The sequence below is a fragment of the Simochromis diagramma genome, unplaced genomic scaffold (assembly GCF_900408965.1).
Source record: "Simochromis diagramma unplaced genomic scaffold, fSimDia1.1 OVJJ01000293.1, whole genome shotgun sequence".
Lineage (NCBI taxonomy): Eukaryota > Metazoa > Chordata > Actinopteri > Cichliformes > Cichlidae > Simochromis > Simochromis diagramma.
This window is the reverse complement of record NW_024386801.1, coordinates 4731220-4751462: the sequence shown is the minus strand read 5'-3', so window position 1 is coordinate 4751462 and position 20243 is coordinate 4731220. Positions and strand designations below refer to the sequence as shown.

The 20243-nt window shown below is 39.9% G+C and overlaps 1 protein-coding gene across 2 annotated transcripts in view; it reads left to right on the top strand.

The window, feature by feature from the left end:
- The window catches only part of trim44 (tripartite motif containing 44), a 45956-nt gene extending 26219 nt beyond the window's left edge, over nt 1-19737 (top strand). For both annotated transcript variants that reach the window (XM_040025274.1, XM_040025275.1), the window contains exon 6: nt 15590-19737. In XM_040025274.1, coding sequence (XP_039881208.1) covers nt 15590-15674 — 85 coding nt within the window. In that variant the 3' untranslated portion in view covers nt 15675-19737. The remainder of the gene's footprint in view (nt 1-15589) is intronic.
- The last annotated feature ends 506 nt before the right edge of the window (nt 19738-20243 follow it).

The window sequence follows — 20243 nt, the reverse complement described above, 5'->3', positions numbered from 1 at the left end:
CAGCGAGGAATTTGCATTTCCACTGTTATATTTTTATATAATTTTAATGCACATAAAAAACAGCTGCTTGTTTAAGTGAAAATACATTGATGGGGTTTTTGCACTAATAAAGTTGTGGAGTTGTAAAGTATTTTGTCTAGTGTCAATAATATATCGTCAGTTATATCATTATCGCAAATTTTCAAATGTATATCGTGATAAATATTTTTGGTCATATCGCCCTGCTCTAATGTGCAGCTCACTAGAAATGTAAATACATGTCACATTTATACAGCGCACATCAACTGTGATAGCCTCAATATAAGGACTCACAGATGTTGCCAAATTCCTGGAGGGACATTAATGAAATTACCAGAATAGACGTGAGAGAAAGTACAAAGAAGTACCTATAAAGAAAAAAAGGAGCACAACAAAGGGTGGGGATTGAGGAAGGAGCAAAGTCCCACCATTTTATGTGTTTTATGTCTGAGACACAGTAATTAACAGATAATGCACCACACATGCTGGCAACAGCATCAGCCACTTGCACAAGTTACTGTATGTCATAGGCTCCTGGAGATTCACTACACAAGTCTAAATCAATAATAAGGCTTAGGTATAACCTAAACACTAAGTGCGCTTGTGTGAACGTCCCAATTTTCACTGCAGTGTATTTAATAAACATGTCACACGATGCACGATTACCTCATTAATTAGCATTTGCCATATGGGAACAGTAAATGGCATTACTTTACTGTGGACAACATAAAAGTTATTGGAATCACTAAAATCATTATGTTTATTTCTGTAGTGACTGGGAATTTTACAAAGGGGGGAAAAAGTAGTCCCAGCTGATGGGCAGACGATTGGCTACACATTAATATCACCCCAACCGGTCACAGCAGATGGCCCCGCCCCTCCCTGAGCCTGGAGGTTTCTTCCTGTTAAAAGGGAGTTTTTCCTTCCTACTGTCGCCAAAGCGCTTGCTCAAATGATTGTTGGGTTTTTCTCTTTATGTATTATTACCTTACAATATAAAAATTATTGTAAGGTAGAATACAAAAATACAAAATTCAGTACATCCAGGCTTTCTTTGCATTAGCTGGCTTGACAAAATGTAAAACTCCAGCTTCAGTCTCTTATGACTCTTCCACTCAAAATGGTTCCTGCGAGTCCCGCCTACTACAACCACAGATGTTATCAGATAATGATGATAAAATAGGGATTAAAAATCACTACAAATCATGAAACATAAAAATAAATACAATAATGCAAGATTGTTACAAGTAAGCACAAAGAGTGATAAAATCAACATTTTAATTCAAGTTAATTATTTTAACAATGCAAGCGCTGTGGGTACTGATGAGTATTTCTAACGTGAAGCTCAGAAACTTTAAAATCAATCCCTTTACTAGAGCCATCTCTGTATCTCTTCCACAACACATCTTTGTTCTATCTTCCTCCACTCACCCCCCCAACTGGTCAGGGCAGGGCCACCCCTTCCTGAGCCTGGTTCTGCTGCAGGTTTCTTCGTGTTAAAAGGGAGTTTTGGGTTTTTTTTTCCTTTCCACTGTTGCCAAAGCGGTTGCTCATAGGGGGTCATCTGATTGTTGTTCTTTTTTTCTGTTTTCTTTGTATTTATTGTAGGGGCTTCACCTTACAATATAAAAGGCAACTGTTGTTGTCTTGTGCTATATGTGCTATATAAATAAAATGGAATTAAATCAAAGGTGGCTCTCCCATACTCTTATAAAAGAGATGTGAAAATCACTTTAGTTTGTTGGAAAATGACAGTGAAATTGATTGTATTGATTGAACAGATATTCTTGGTGTGAATTCTGTTCTGCAATTCCAGCAGTGCAAAAGTGGCTTAACGGCAGATTAGAATCAATTATAACAACATTTATGTATTTTCTGCATCAGCAAACACGAACATTCCCATGACAGTGCGATGCACAGTTTGCACTGTGGTTTTAGGTAGTCATTGCTTAACAACTTAGACATATGAAATCTGTTCCCCAGCAGAGAATCTATAACACACTTTAAACATTTATTGATCCATCTATGCTGTAAATAAAAGAATCAGTAAAAGCTGTCACTCCCAGTCAATTTTAAATCAAAACTCTGAACACATATCCCGAACAGGTTATGTGTTCAGTATAAGTTACTGCAGTGATTTAGCCAGGTAAAAAGAGAGCCACTTTTGTGACACAGAAATCTCAGAAAACGTTAAGATCGACACGGCTCGCTAAGCCATTAATCTCACTTTATAGTATACCCCTCTGGACTATAAGGGTTTTGGAAATGTCAGTGAGACTGAGAAATTGACCAGCCAGATAATAATTAGTGGATTGGGCATGTAGCATATTCAGTCTAGTAGTGCTTGGGAGTTTTGTTTGCTCAAGAAAATAAAATGATTTGGCCTTGGGAAGGCAGAATTGACATACTGTACAGGAAATGGATTAGGCAATTAGAGTTCCTCTTCTCCTGTCTTGTTCTTGTCAAAAAACTTTTCCCATTTACAAATAGGAAAAATAGGCTCTTTGTAATCTATTTGCTTATTCTCTCATGCACACACACACAAACGCGCACACACACACACACACACAGTCCCTGTTTGAGGGTTCTGTCCACAAGGCAGATTGTCATATTGGATCTGATAAGACTTGGCCATGCACCCTTTTGTGCATGCAGTGCTCATGCACACACAGTAAAATCTCTCAAAAGGTGTCACACTCTGTATAAACATTCATTATTCATTCTAGAAGCCACACAAACAACACTCAGACACACGCACACACTCACATGGATGAGGTAATTAGGGAAGAGACGAAAAGAATGAGGAAACCATCTCTTCACTCTGTGAAACCATCTCTTCACAGAGTGAAGAGATGGTTTCTTTCACGCACAGAAGCCTTCCTCGTGCTGTCTGACCCATGTCCACTTTAATCAGAGACACATGTACACATGCGTATCACATCGCGTTACTCTTCGGGTGAAATTACAGGTCTGATTTCAGCTTGGTGAAGATGTAGCAGGGCAACAGCAGCAGGCTCAGCCAAGGGGCTATGAATCAGTGGCTTATCAAACGCTGGCTCTAGGTATGAACTGTCATCGCAGAAAGTGCAGTAACCCATACTCTCACACTTCTGGAAAACATCTCCCTTCCACATTTGGACATAGGAAACAATGTCACATCACACACAAGGCACTGTGCCTCTTCCAGTCCCCACTTTACCCCTCTGATCAGTTATTCTGGCAGTGAGAGGAAGTAGGAGTGTGCGACAGTTGGCATGTTTAATTCAGCAGCCTCACGACAAGCCCTGTCACCATGTAGATTTATAGTATTGGGTAGAGAGGAATGAGGAGATGCTTTGGATTTAACTACCTCAGGATTCTAATGGGAGATTTAGCATGCACTTTACAAAATCACCTTAATCCAGCATTATTCTCTGAGGGGAGGGATGTGAACGAAAAATTAATAGCTTTTTCTGAAGTCAGCCCCATTTGCCCATCCTCATTTCCCCTTCAAACGATTTGTTCATAACTGTTTTTTTGTAGGTAATTAACACGCAGGGTTTTTTTTTTTTATGAATGTTGTTTATCATATAGAGAGTTGTGCATGTAAAGCAGACATTAACATTTTTATTCACCTGTGATTACAGATAAAGGTCTAGCTTTCAAAAACAAATAAATAAATAAAGTTAAATAAAAAAAGGAAATTGCTTCCCGTTTGCTGATGATGAAGTATGCAATAACAGCATGTGACCTTCAAAAGGCAGAATTTTATGACTGATGTTTTACAGGATGCATTAGTACACATAAAGGTTTTATAAGTCAGGGGACACTGGGGAGACTTTAAGCCCCAACACTTTGTATTTCACTGTGTGGAATTTCTGCATCTAACCGTGTTGCAGGAGTAAAAACAAAAGAATTGTGTCCAGGCTAGTCTTAATTTGTTAAGCACAATCTTTAAAGCTCGATGTTAATCTTAGGCATCGTTGCACCAGGTTTGCATTTGAAATTTGAGCTTTAAAGTCAGTTATGTGGTAGAGATCACAACTGTTAATCTTTTTGTTTGTTGCAAGCGAAAGATCTTCTTGCTGCACTCTGAGGAAGTCCTTTAATTCCACAGTGTGTTTAACATTCAGTGGAGGAAAAAAAAAAGCAGGGAGGGCCGCATGAGGCATATGAGACTTTTATCTGGCAAGATGAGCGTTGTGACAGTCTGGAGCCCAGGTTTTCTGGGCTGTCTGTCTGGGTGTCCTTCACAGTGAGGGCTTGGATGCAGGGGAGGGGGAGTTTTGAAGCGACAGAAGGCTCTGCCTAATAGCCAGTCTGTTCTCCAACTCTGGCCATGTATCTCGGTCTCATAGACACACAATATTTTTTTTTCTCCATTGCTTTTTCTGTCCATTTGTGTCCATGACATCATTTCGTATATGAAGGAAGAGATTGCAGCCACTATGATTGCTGCACATCTAGTGTAAAGAGGATTTAATTTTCAAAATCTCTCCAGATTCCAGGATAGCTCATTGGGGCACCTGAGCTCTCCACTTATTAAGGAGGCGTCAACATTCTGCTGTTAAAGAATGGGGTTGTTTAAAAAGAGGCAACAGAGGGCAGCCGTGCCAGCCTGCCAAATGTGTGGGCGCTGCTTTGACTAGTCAGTCTTCATAATGGCTGTCTGCCTCTGGGACAGAGCCAGCTCACTGGTCATATAACAGACTGTATAAATGAGGCAACCAAGACCTCCCTTCAGAAACCCTGGCTCAATCTTACTGTAGTTCCTTTGCAGTCAGGAACACAGGGTGGAATCTGACATAGGATATAATAAAGGACAGAGATTGGACCAGGAAACATAACAGCTATGCTAGAGTCAGAAGCACTAGGGAGAAGAAATGCAAGAAGTTTTAAGTAAAAAGGAGAGTATGTATATTGTAACCTGTCACTATTCATTACCTGTAAGGTGATGCTGCCTTCTTGAGAAACAGATAAAAGTTTATCTCTTCAGTGTGTTTTCCTCTCCTATTTTCACTCTTGTGAGCTTTAGATTCAAACTTCAAAGGTACTACCGGAATTTCGATTTAAACCAAAGTCTGCATTTAAAATTTGCATACATGTTGATTCCAGAAGTTGCACAACTGTTAGGCTCGCCCATCAGTTAGTCCAGAGCCATGCTGCCAGTGCAGTGGTGCTCTTGCAGGATTGTTTCTTTCACAGTGAAACAGCAAACAGCAGTGTTTGCATTTTATCACAAGACTGTAGGTTAGATCACAGTGAGCAATTTATGATAAGTACCCTTAGGGTTTAGAAATGGAACCTAGTTTTTTGGTGTTATAAAAATGAATACCGGCATATTTGTAATAATGTAGAAGTGTAGAAAATGGCAAAGTATAATGTCCTCAAGATCAACCCACATCCAGTACAGTTGTCCTCATATACCGCTCCCTTTGTTAGACATTGGAGAACCATTACGGTGATTCTGTTATCTGCTTTTGCGCTCCTCTAAGGGATCTTTTTAATGCCATTCATTGCCATTTAATTTGTGACCAAGGGTATAATGGTTGTAGAAAATTGAAAGGAAAAAGCAGGGAGCGATGGATGAGGCATACAAGCCTATAGGGGTGTGCTATTCAAGGTAATTGTTGACAGATTAAAAACCCCACGGTGTAGAAGAGCTTTTAAGAAAGTATCCCTTGTCTGCACACAGCTATTTACCTAGCAAGTGACAAGATGCTTCTCTTCTTGTTGAAGCAGTTTTAATTCACCATTAACACTAATCAACAGTTTTATGTTTGTGGGCTACGGGATTGGATTGCTGCAGTTCTCCTCGATTAATTTCTCAATTGCCCCCGTGGCCACAGAAATTTCAAACTTACAAAGTGAGCCAATGTAAGATAGAGGCTCTACAGTGGTTTAATGCTCTTATCTGAATGGCTCTGCATTAATTCCTCTGTATGATTAACAGCAGGTAGCTGTGTCGAAATGATCAAGAATTTAGTTTATGGGATAATGGTGTTCATCCAACTTCTTATACGTGCTGCAGCACAGACAGACCTGTGTGATTGTTCTGATTGGCTAGGCGTCAGCACACCATTTTATTCTGCTTCACCCACCTTTTCTGTCTCGCTTCGTGCACTCTCTACACAGGAGAAAGCATCCTTGGCAACACAGGCATCATGCGGTCGGTTGCTTGCACGCACTCCTTGGTTGGAGTAGTAAGCAGCACACTTCCTGATGTATATTTAAAAAAATAATCGCATGCATGAACATGAGTTTGAACGGGTTCTACTTAAGGCGATACATCTGGTGGATGATGAGATGGATTTTATCCTCGCTGCTCCCGTTTTGTTCTGATGAATAAGCTGTGGTGCTCACAGAGGGTCATTTTAAACAGCCCCTAGCTCCCTGTCCCCTGTACCATGATTCATTGCCTGTTATTGTGCCTTGTCTCTTGACTTCCTTTGCGAACTGATTAAGTCTTTGGAGCAGCATGAAAACACCACAGGGTGCTGCAATGTTTATTGGGGACAGACAGTCCCAGCGAACAGTATGAATAGACCAGTGACTCTGAAAGAGGCAGACTGTCATTGTTTATAGCAATTAGTCAGTCTTTTCACAGTTTGCATCATATTAGTCGGTCTTCTCTTTGGTCTACAAGTTTGTTTCACTCTCTTCCAGTGATCAACAGAGTTTAAATATGAATATTTAAAGACTTTTATCTCAAAATAAAATTTAATTAGAAAAAGGTTTGTGTGCTTAATTCATAACTGATTGGATAGAAGATGACACATTTCTTGGATTGGAGCCGTTTAAAAATTAAATAATTGTATAACAGTATTTTCTTACAGTTTTGCAGTCTGCTGCAGTCTAAATATTGTGATGGTACCAGTTATATTTCCTGGGGTAAAGAATCTTTTCAGCTCAATAAATCACGATGTAAACAAAGCCGAAATTTCTACAAGCATTGTTCGACAAGGGTTAGTGCACACATGCAGGCGGGGTCGCAATGTACGGATTTGTCATTAAACTTCCCGGGGAGTTTTAACAGCCTTGTAGATGATCTCCCATCTCAAGGAGGAATAACAGTGTTGTGGTTATTTTATTTGTCTCAAGGCAAGACTCTAACATCATGAATTTTTTTGTAAAGTATCATAATGTGTTACTGATTTCGATATGGCTACTAATGTTTTTCTCTGGGAACCCGTCTCGTTGTTGTTGTGCTTAAATCCTCAGTGAATTAGGAAATATAAAGCAAAATGGAATATTTTATGCCAAAATAAATGAAACCATCCAGACCCACCCAGCATGCCACCTATTTGCGTGTCATTATGTTAAAGTGACTCTCAAATAATACAATTGCAAAGTGTATTTATGCTTTTTCGAATATGAAATACAGTGCATCAGTCAGTGGTTTAAAAACAGATGAATTTCCAGCTGTGACTCATCGATTCTGATATCCACCTCTAATGCCTGCACTGCATGTCACACCTTTGCTCAAACAGCAGCCTCTCGATTACTGTTCTCACACTCGGAGGTTTTATTTTTCTGCCATAACAGACAGAAACCTTGTAATATTGTAGGTGTTTTGAATTACAAATAAAACGAAACTGCAGAAAGAACAATATTGGAGACATAAAAAGGTGGCCAAAAATATGCACATAAAATGAATTGTTAAACAGTAGATAAAGGTAAGTACTTTACTGACCTGTATAGCCTGATGTTGGGGTGCGTTGTTCTGAATTTTTAGAGCTCTCAGTGCAGAAAATAGTTAGCTTTTCTCCTCAGTCTACTTGTCCAAATTGGACAGATTTTGTCTGAAGGTCAGAATATAGAAAAATCATTTGTTGTCAAAAGAAGCAGATGCAGTCACACTTTGAAACTAATCAATGAAGGCATAGAAAGTGATAGAAGAGTGAGGGGAAAATGCATCTGTGCCTTTTAGCCGGTAGAATCTATATTTGCACACACACACACACACATCATTTAGATATTACTGGGTATACCATCAGAGATGTTTTGGTTGTTTCCCCAGTTTGAATTTCCATCTTGTGCCATTGCCATCACACCAGAGAGATCTGGGCATCTGATACTAGTTTTTCATTTCCCTTAGCAGTTGTTTCTTCTTCACTATATAGAGGTGTTTTTAGTTGTACTGCCTCTGCAGTTGCACTATGGTTTTTGGGAACTGCTCGTAGTTGAGCTGCAACTCCTCTGGGTGAGGGTCTCGAGGATCTGTTCTTGGGTCCTTGAATCCATCTTCACCTAGTAGAAGTCGGACATGCTTTGTAGTGCACAGTTCCAAACAAGCTGGCTTCTTCGTCTTAATCTCATGCTCCCACCACATCCTCCTTTTTTTTCACCCTTACTCTGTATCCTATATATAAAGGTTTAGTGCTGCTATCTGGGCCAGCCTTTTCACTTCCACCAGAACACCATGTCTTACTCATGACCCAGTGCCTCCGAGCTGAATAAAGAATCCTGAATTTTTCAGGCTGTGTGCGAGGGAGCTTCATTTGTTGTTCAGAAGATTTAAAAAAACTGCTTATGAAAGGCTGCAGATAATAGGGCCTGTAATGTTGGTATGTTCAGGGAAGAAACTTACTTTGTAAGCATGACTTGTTCAAACCAGCAAGCCTGCCTTTGATTTGATGCCAGGTCTCTCAAGGTGCAGCAATCACCTCTTTATTTGTTTTGTTTTTTTAGTGCATGGATAATTTCTCTGTGACCTTTCAAGTGATCTTTCCTTTCCTCAGCATCAGGGATTTGAATTTCGCTGGCTTCACTGATTCATCCAGCCCAGGAGGTCTGCTCCTCAAGGCATTTTAGGATGCATCTGCTCCCTGAGATAGATGCCATTCTCACAAGCATTTATCTGGAAAAGACATTCCTTAAAAAAAGAATCAGTGTATTGAATTAAATTAAACTCAACTCCTAATTAGCCACATGCCAAAAATCAAGAAACGTTAACGCATCTAGATTTCATTTTAAAGAATAAACCACATACATTTCTGTCAGTGGTGCTTGCCTTAATCTTAAGTGATCATGTTCTAATTTTACACCTTCGAGACAAACTAAACATTTCATTACACAGCCAACAAAACAGTTTGTTGTTGTTCCTTAAGGATATTACAGAGGACATTACAAAGGATATTACAAGAAATGTCTCAGATGTTAAGGATAGGGGGAAAATAGCACCGGGCTTAAAGTCCTGAATGGATTGCAGCCAGGACCTTAACAACTGTGTCAGGGCATTTAGAAATGCTCACACTTATTTTGTTCTGCTGATTGCGAAATTAATCCAGCAAATTTTAGGGGACTAAAATCAATAGACTTACTTAATTATGGGCACGCTTTTTCCCTACGCAAGCTTCTTTCTATAGCTTGTGTCCTTGTTCTTGGCAACATTCCTATGAGTGCTTGACTATGCAGATGTAATTTATATGGATACTGTTGCCCGTGTTCTTAAGCCCCTCGATACGTCGCTGTTCTCTTAAATTTATTAAAGGAAACAGCTCTAACACCCTTCACTGTATCTTATTTGAATAGATGTGATGGCCATCAATGGAACATCTTATTTTTTTAATAGAAAAAGACATTTTTAATAAAGTATGGTATCATTTATTGACTTAGAAATATTGGATACTGCACTCGAAGAATGCATTATGTTGAATGTAGCACTTCGGATTTCCTTAGGTTAAACAGATTTTTTTTTTACCTTGAAACACTTTTAGCTTATCTTCAGGTACTCTTTTTTTTTTTTTTTTCCTTAGCATGTCTGCTGTGCTTATTATATTCCTTTTTTAAATGCACTACCTGTTGAGCTTGTATTATAGCCTGCTAAAAGCTGTTGCCGTTTCGTGTGTAGTAAATAACCTGAAGAATGTGGACTAGTGGAACTTTAAAAGAAACTCTTTAAAATCTGTTATCCATACCTTTCACTCTTATTTATTACCACTTCCTTCCTCTTGTCTCAGCAGCACACATTTAAATCAAGATAATATCACTTTTTTTTCCATCACTCTGGCTCTCCTTTCTTTGTTCTCTGATATTTAGCGTTCTGAAGCTCGACCGAATGGTCTTCCTTCACCTTTCCGTGTCACTCCTTTTCCCTCCTCTGACTTGCCCTTACATTTCTCCTCATTAGAATACATTCATATCTCAAATTCTAGCTAACAGGATCATCGCAGTGCAAAGTGCTGGGAAGATCACAGGGGTGCTTTTAATGAAAGGTGTGTGTGCATGGGCCATTTCTAAATTACTCATCCGTAGACAAGGTTGTCAGATGAAAGGAAAGAACATAAATCCACGGAGAGAAGATGGATGTTGATGACTTGATGGCAAAAGAGAGAGAAGGATGTAAGCCTCTCTAGGACTATTAGATCAAGCAATAGTGCGTAGATGGTAGATTACTCATAATGCTCGAGAGTCTGTCTTTACTTTTTTACATTATACGTTGCCATTTACATTTTTTTTACCATCTTCCTTCGTTATTTCCTTAATGTTCTGCACTCCTTTCGCTCGTCATCTCTTGTCAGAAATCTGTTTTTAGTGTTAAATCATCCTTCAGAAGCAGCAAATTTTACTTCATTAAATAGTAGCAGAGTGCACTGCTTGACTGGAGAGTAAGGGTAAGAGTCTGTCCTCATGGGCTCTATCAATAACCATTAAGGATCCTCTCTCATTAGACCAAACCTCATAGACCCCCAGGGCTTGAGGAATGGGCTCAGCCATCTTATGTGATGGGGTACGCTTAGATGGCATCACCACTGTTTGGAAATGCAAATTGCAATAGTTATTTCCCCCTCCGGATGATTGTCATGAGGACTATGTACATAGCCTTACTCTCGTTCAACCTCTTTGCTTAATCAAGGAGAACCTCAGTCCCCTATCAGCGACCTGCAGTTTGCTTTTCAGCTCCTCCCTTTTCTGTCTCTCTATTTACACACACACACACACCTCGGCCCCATTCAGCATATCCAAGCTACTGCAGTATGATTATTCATATGGCAATGAGGCTGGCTCAAGCTGGCAAGGCTGCCACAGCAGGATGGGACTCTTTCCGGATGATGACTTAGGAGTCTCGCAGCTCCTCTGCCAAGAGCAGGGAATTCAAACTTAATCAGGGCAAGGACCCCTCCCTCCTCCATCTACTAGAGAGCTCCCTAGGCTATGGCAAAAACAAAAAAAAAAGATTAAAAGAGACAAAAGTCAAAGTATAGGGATCATCACATGCTTGCCCTCCCCCCTCTGTCTTTGTCACAGGGAGACAGAGGTTTTCTCTAGTGAGCGATGGAGTCACTCTGGTTCTACTGGTGAAACTTTTCTTTGTCACTCAGAGAGGAAACATTAGTAAGATTAGCTTTTTCCTACTCGATCAATCCTATCTAAACCCGTATCTCTTTCTCCCTCACACACACACACACACACACACACACACACACACACACACACACACACACACACACACACACACACACACACACACACACACACAATGCTTATTGTCCATCCATCACCCAGAAGCATAGCCAGCACGTTACACTGAAGACCATGCCTGCACTGTAGCAGCCCTCTCAGCCTTCAGCTCTACTCTTATCCGCTGGCCATGGTCACATAAAGAGAAGGAGGCAATGATCAGTCGTGATCAATAAAACATCAACTGCATTAAGGCTTATGAATAAGTCATGGATGGAAAGAACTGAGTCGTCAGAAGACATGCACATATACAATCAGCTAAGCGATCTTTTACTTAGGCCAGGGAAGATGAACAGACAGAAAAAGAGAACAAATCAAAGCCTTTGAGTTATGGGGAACTTATCTCCCATCCACTGTATGTTGAAAGCTCTACTGTCTTTTTTTTTTTTTTTTGTCCACTACATGTCCCATTCACAGCCTCACTCTCACTCAAGTAATGGCATTTTCCTCTGGGTGGAATAAATAAGTTATAACATCCATGTGTCCTAAAGCTTAGCAAAGACCATCTGAATATAAATAGTTCATTTGCCTCCGTAGTGTAGGACTCACTTATGCCTCTTTTTGTGTGTGTCCGAGGAGCAGGGTGACTGTTTTGGTTGACTGGAGATGCAAGATGAAATTGCCTTACACAAATAAGTCTGTCAACGTTTTACCCCAAACACCATCTCAGACAGGACAGAGCTTTGTGAGAGCTCAGGGCTCAGCTCAATATAGACTTTTGTGTGCTATGCAGATGACAATGAATGAACAGCCTGTGTGATGCAGTAGACAGCTTGAATCCTCAGTAAAGTTGGTCTAGTGGATAAAAGCACAAAAGGTAACTTTGCCAAGAATTTGAGTTTACAGAGCTGTGGAATAATTAATTATTTTGACGCTTAAGTGAGATTGTACAACTAAATAGAAACTTACCCTGTGCTATTTGTCTTGTTGACTCTAATATCATTACTTTTGGCAGTCAGTAAGTTGGCGCTGGATGCCAAGGTGTGTGTGTGTGTTTCTGCATGATTATTATAGCTTCTTGGTTTATAGTGTTGTTTTACAGTTTGACCAATAACTAAACTGGTGTGAACTCATTGAGATCTGGAAGGCTAATATGGTTCTAATTACAGGTCATACACATAGGGACTACCAGGTATTCTTGCATGTCATGGTGTTCTTTGATCAGCTTCTCTGTTTTGAGTTTCTATTGTGATGATCTGCTCCTTGAGGAGGTGCAGAAAGGGAGAGAAATCAGTTCTTTGTTTCTGCCAACAAAAGTGTGTCAGACAGGAATATTCAGGGAGCAGTGCTCTGAAAGGTTTTGCTTCCTGGTAACAAAAATTGGGATTTTTTTCCCCCCTCAAAGATTGTGCTATAAATGACATGGACAACAAAGATGGAAGAAGAAAGGTGGCAAGGAAGCTTCAGGGAAGCAGAGATCGAAGGAAATGTATCTATAACAGAAAAATGAGGTAACATTCACAAAATAAGGTCTAGAATATATTTATTAGTTTGCTGCTTTTTTGTTCTTAGATGAAAAGTTTCAGTTTAAAAGTGTCAGGACGAAGTAATATCTTACATCGTCCTGACACACACCTGAAACTGCTCTGTAGATTACCAGACTGCTTAATGCTCATTTCTTTAAGCCGGTTTTGGTTGGTTATTGTGTCCTATCAAAACATCTTAGTGTTAATATCTTTAGTATTCTCTGCGTCAGTGTTTCGGTGGTTAGTATGTAGTAGTAGAACTGAAAATAGCATTTGGGTCAATATCAGGACTCAAGGTTTCCCATAAACACTGCAGCTTATTTCAGTTTTCTGTGTTTTAAGATTGTGGATGGGTGTTGTATAGAGTACTAACTGTAGCTACCCACAGGTAGAATACTACTACGTGATGTAATAGTCTTTCAATAATATATTAAATTAGTCAGTGAGATCCAAGCTCTGGGGAGACCAATCCATGACTGCTAGTGTTCCATTGTATGTTTTTCTATCCAGACATGCTTTTCCTAAGAGTGTGTTTGAGGTCATTGTCACACTGAAAAATGAAACCCATTGCCAAGATCTGATGGTACTTTTCTGTATTCATAATTCCATCAACATTGTCAAGACATCCCTGGGTAAAATGCAGCCCCAAACCATGATATTCACACACATGGGGTTAGATACCAACTTGGAGTTAGTAGCTTGCCCATGGATATTTGTATTTGGCATACAGCCTGGAGCAGCCAGAGGTCGAACCACCAACTTTCAGTTTAGTAGACGACCTGCCCTCCGTCCTCCATCACTCCATAAAACATACTGCCACATATTTTCAGTCCGTTCTTCTGTAGTTTGGCATACTTCATCCTTTTCTTTCTGGTTCTCTTCCTTAATAATGTCTTCTTGACAGCTACCTTCTGCTGAGACCATCTCTGATGCGACTTTTTTAAACAGTAGATGGATCAGCTGAAGGGTCCTGAATGACTGACTTTTGGATGCTGTTCATTTCCTGTAGATACCTTTTTTTAGACCCGTCTCTTTTTTTCTCCTCCACTTGTGAGTTTCCTAAAAAAATTTAAGAACATCATGTCGAGATACAAGTTTTCTGCTAATAGCTCTTCGGGAATCATCTTGTTGGCTGTCAAACTGTGTTATTGTTGGTATTTTTTGTACATTGAACTAAAGAAATGGGAACATGTTATGTGTTGTTGTGACAGGCTGCTAGTGAGACAGTGCCTAAAGGTACAATTTAATACCGATTCTTTGCTAAGCTTTCTGTAATGTATAGATTCATCGCTTGAGTTTAGTGCATAGATAAAAGGATTTCCACTGAAAATATTCGGGTATAAGCACTAGATTGGCTACTTTTTCAGTCATTTTCATTGTCTAATGATTGAATAAAGAATAACAAAGAATAGCTCAAGACTGTTGAACAGTCTACCGGTGATTATAACAAATCTTTCCATCACATCTCCTATACATCAACTTACATACATTTCAAGACATCAGAGAGAATGTTTTATGAAATGACTTGTGTTGCACCCACATCACACTAATATGTTCTACAAACAACTGTTACTCGCATTATAACTGTTTTGCTACTATGTGCAGAAGCTTTCCAATTATTAGTTCCTGCACCGAGTGCTTGTCTGGGAATGTATTCATTTGTTTTATTAACTATCATTTGTAACCATCTGCGTGGAAGAGATTATTGATTAAAATGTACCTGTTGCTCTTTGCTCGTTATTAAACCTCCAAATGTAAAAACTGAAAGATATGAAAAAAGCAGCTCTGTACCAATACAACATACTATTGAGAGTGATAAAGAAAAGGCATTAAAAGCCTGGCATTCATGTACATCTTTAAGTATGCAGGCAATCAAACCTCCATAATAGTTTATTTGTCCTTCTACTGTAGTTTGTGGCCTGCAAAGTAGAAAGTCAGAGGTTTATTTGAACTAAGCTCTTCTTTGCGTATTCATGCTTTGATAGATGAGTGTAAATTCACATATATAAATGCAAACTACCTGCCCAAGGTCATAGAAAGCGATTGCTTTGAATTGATGTATTTGAACGGCGAGATTAAATGGCATAGCCCTAAAGTGCACTGAATCTCTGTGAATTAAACAGCTTCCACATACTGTGAATAAGTGTGTGTGTGTTTAGAAAAAGATGCTGACATGTAGTCTTTTAAAAATGGATGTTGGCCTGTAGATTTAGATGGAAAATGATAATGAGAAAGATGGGATGGGAGAGAAGTTACAGGAGAGTTGCTTATCTGGCATCACCAGTGCTCCGTCACCCTTTCGACATTGTCCAATTAGAGCATATGATTAGTGTAGACTGTCTCCAGTGAAATTGAATCTATCAGCCAGCCTCAAATTACAACAGGTCCCTGCAATTTAGCTATCACTTTGTCTCTGTCAGCTCAGAGCTGCTCATATAAAACCGACAGAATGGATGATTTCTACTTAAGGCGTAGCTTGATTGAAGCTGATTACATTTCACAAAAGGTTTATTATATTTCCATAATATGCGTGAGTGTTGAACTGTGTGGGTGGCACGGTGCTGTTTGTGTGACAGCTTTCAGATGTTTGCGGAAAAAGATAAAAGAGAGGAAAAGCTGGAAGACTGGATATGATATAACATGTGTGTTTTTCTGTCATCTAGGCTGCCTGAGCCACGAGCAGAGCCCATGAACCCACGGGACTTTGAAGACAATGATTCTGGACCATCAATGGACCACGCCCCCTGATACAAGAAGATCAGACTCTTATTACGTCCACCTGTCCTTCACTGTCTGCTTCAGCCAGCCATCAGCTCGCTTGAGCTGTCAGGCTGGCCTTCTCTCTGTCAGCCATCTCCCTGGGACCTCGCCCTCCCCTTTCAGTGCCTGCTGGCAGTAAAGTGACCTTGAAGAAAGCTACTGTGACAAATATGGATAGCCGCATCTTTTCTACTCAAACTTTTCTAATTCCTCACTAGCTACTAACTTTCTTTAATTGAAGCACGCAAGTTATGTGCAATCAATTACCATCAGGCTCAATTTTCACAGCCAGTCAGATCCTTGGCTTACTGGTGAGCCTGGCTGACTTAGACGGTAGCCTGGGTAGGCAGCCGAGCAAAGCATATGTTAAGCCCAAACTGATGTCAGCAATAGGAAATTCTTTGACACGGTGCACTTCACTCTTCATTTATTTGCAATATCATTTTGGCTCTGCTGTCTTGACAAACCCTCTGGACACTCTCAGATATAAAAAGGGAGCATTTCTCAGATGCCACAATGCCTTAGATTGTCAAGAGAATTTATTGTTCTGGGTGTTTTATGTTGATTGTATAAAAGGGGGGGGAAAGGAAACTGTCATATGTGCTTTATATCATCCTGTTGCTTTCACCTTCTCTTTTCCCCACATCCTCTGCCCTACCCTGTCTCAGAAGGCTTGTAGATTTGTGCCACTTCCTCATGTGCTTGTCAGATTTATTATCAAAGGTGGGGGGACATTTTGACATCTATCGATCGGTGAATGTTGCTGACTCTTTGTTAGGTGAAAATTGAACCACATTTTGCGCAAAACAGCTCTCCAGCAGTTATCACCTTTTATGTACTGTAATGTAAAGGCTCATTACTCCTGGCCAATCTGCACCGAGTGACAGATTACATTCCAGACAAGTGTATGCACCTCCTACCTTGACCTGTTCATCCATACCTTTCATTTATGATGTACTGCCATGCGTCTGTCTGTATCAGCAGTTTGTTTTTAATGTGATTGATTCTGTTGCCTTAAATCCACAATTGAAAGCTGTGTCACCCATAATATGTGGGACAAGTTTGACAACAACATGACTTCACCACTGTAGCACTACACTAAGATGCACTGAGCGTATACCTTCCCAAGGGAAATGTTGGTGTGTCAACAGTCTATTGAAAAAACTGAAAGCGCTTTTTTTCTTTTTTGCTAGTATAAGAGCACACAGGAGTCTGGCTATCTGATGTTTTCACTTGTTTTTATTTGTCTATTTTTGTCTTAAATCTATAAATAAACTGCTTGTTTCTTAGATTGGATGCAGATGATGACATTCATATCTCCACTTTAAGAGCCATTGTTTTTATCTCTTGCAAAACTCTAGAAACATATGAAGATCATCAGTCAACCAAGTCACCATTATCAGAAAACCTTACAGGCATGTGAGACTTTTCCTTTTTCTGATAGACAGAGACAGGAAACAAGATGAAATGCCCTAAAGAGGGAAATCGGGAAGTGGAGAATCTTTTTCCATTAAAATTCAAAGAAGCAACACATTCAGAAAGTGCTGGGAATGGGAGGTTTGGAAACAAGAGGGGGTGATGGAGCAGGAGAGCTCTTTAGGGTCTCTGCTTCTCCACAAATGCATTTAAATGCACACTAGCTTCATGCCTGTAGTCTCAGATGAGCTAGAACCCACTTTGATCAACTCCTAACCTGAATCTGAAAGGCTTTGTCTCTCCGTCACTCGTGTTCCTTTCTCACATTACTTTTCAGACACACCGTGTGACGCATTTCACTTCACACCCAGTTTCTCCCTGAGCTGCTTCATCAAGCCAAGAATGCTTTCTTAGAGCATAATTGAAATATTGACTCAAACAAAACACTGAGACATTGACTCTGACAAACTCATTTAGCCTCTGGTTGCTATCTAGATGATAACATCTAGTTTGGTATTCTCTAATTGGTTTAACTTTTGATCTTCCAACATTTACTAAGCCATTGCCTCCTGTCAAAGCCCCAGAGCACTTAAACCCCTTTAGAGATTCTCTTTTGTTGTGAGCGTTTTAGTGTCTGCAGCTAAATTGATTTAAGTCAGTTAGGCGTGGGCATAGTCAGATACAAGCTCCTGTGTTATCAAATGGAGGCTGGTTTTATTATCCCTTCTTGTGCGTTGCTTATGTCATGGAGCAATAATGACAAACCTGAGGAGGAACGGGAGGGGGACAATGTGCCCGTTGTCAGGGGAGAAAATGCAGAGGAAACGATTGTCGGATCTCATTTAGCTGGGAGACCACGAGGTTTCTTTTTTTCCACACCCAATTACACCTGCTCGTCCTCGTACACTTCACCGAGCATGATCACACACCGTCACAAAGGTGTGCAAATAAACAGAAGCTCAGTCTTAAGACCTCCACTTTTCTTATGGGGCAAGAAGAAAAAAAGCTGTTTGTGTATTTGTATTGACATGAATTAATTGCTTCATGGGTTGTGAGATTGAATTAGCTACGTGACAGGCTTGCTAGTGGTGGGGATGAAGCTTTGATTGCCGCCATTAATGGAGCCTGTTTCTCTGCCGTCATTTTAAAAGGCAGTCAGAGTCTGTGGGTTTCCCAGTAATGGAGCAACTCCGCCACTCACCAACCCACCAAAACATGCCCTAATGATTCTGTTTATTAGCGTGCAATAGCGGCAAGAGAAATAGGAAATTTCTCTAATAACAGGCTCCACACTGCGCTGAAATGTATCTTGCACGTGCACACTGTGTGTTTATTTATGTGTGTGCTTTTTTTAAGTATTTGTTAGGATGTGCGTTTGCAGAGACCCACACCTCCACCCTCGCCCAGTTGGCATGTATCTTTGAGTAGAATGTATTGCTTCTCTCACAGTAAATGCACTCTCTTATTCATCTTTTCCTCTGGTCTCTTCAGACACACACATGCACACACACGCGCACCTGCACAAATACAAACAAGCAAACAGGCATCGGTCTGAGGTTGCTAGTTGAGATTTATTTATTTTACATTTTCATCAGTTGGCTTTCGGTTTAAGCACTCTCGCTACAACCAGATATGACTGCTATAACACCTGACGTGGTGGTGAAAATTCAAAGCTAGTGTCACCTTGAAAGCCAACATTTTCATCACCTGTGTCGACTTATAAGGGTTTTCAATCTGCACCCTACAGCGAGGGAGATGAAGAGCAGTGGAAAATTTGATTAGGTTATTAGGGGTTTTTTTTTTTCCACTTTGACAGTTGAAGTTTTCAGGACATTTTTAAATTCTGTAGCAAAAATTGCAAATTGCTTTGCACATTTAGGCAAATGGGTAAGCATAATTGTCTACAATCTGAGTAATTAGCCTATTATTTCTGTCTTTGATTAAACTATATTTCTTCTTTGTTGAATAGATTTTTTATATCACCAAAGTATGCTCATATTCACACATATAAAAGCCAATTTAGGTGTGAAAATCCACAAAACTCACAAGCGCACATCATAAAAGTTGTGTGAACATATTTATAAGACTTAAATGTACTTTGTTACCATGGAGGAGCCTGTTTCACCATCCATAAAAGAGGCAAAGGATGTGTGGCAATGCAGCAAGAGAACCACAACAGAGCAGAAGATGCAGAAGAGTGCAGCTAATGGTTAAGTCGATGAGAATCAGTGGCCAGACAGATAAGGATGTGTACTGATTCCAAACACCGGTTTGCTACTGTGGTATCTACACATAGTATTCTACAATCTCAATATGAATTAAAGGGTGGACTTTCACATTAAGATATCTTTACTAATCCCACAGAAGGACTATTTGTTTGCAGCTTACCCAAACAACCTATTATATTTGTTCTACACTGGGGTTCAAGTTAGCAGCAACCTGAGAGCAACTTCCTGAACTCAGATGGCAAAACGTGGTCAGGAATGTTAAGGATGTATTTTGCCTCCTTTATCCTAACCATCCTAAGCATGTTTTATCATCCGAGTTCAGACAGTTGCTCTCAAGAGTACTATAAGAGTACTACGGTGCTTTGCTACTGGAAACTGAATTTCCTGGAGGAACCCACCTGAGGGATTAATAAAGTTTCATCTAATCTAATCTCTACTTTATCAGCTAATGCTACAATAGTTAGCTTGGGTAGAAAGCTAACTATTCATAAACTGTATCAGTACAACACATGGGCAGGTTAATCAATGCTAATAAAAATTACAGCATTACACTCACCAAAATTGAAGCACATATGTCTCAGATGGTCTGTGCTACAAAGCAAGACCAATTTTTTGTCGGATAATCAATTAAAAATGCTCCAAAGGGCACTGCAAACACACACAAAAAGTATGTTTGGGTCAAAGTGGTGGATGAGGCCTAACAGACCTAAACGTGCTGTTTATCTAGGCTGGTGAGTTATTAAAAAACCTCTCAGTCAGAGTCGTTAAAAAGGGGAAACTATCCATGGAGACAAATATGCTATAAAGCAGGACTTTGTGGGGACAGACGCTTGTTTGGAGCCATCCTCAGTTGGTACCTAGAGGAACTACAGTTTTTGCCTCTTGCCTCTTTAACACTTTTCAGCTGTAAAAG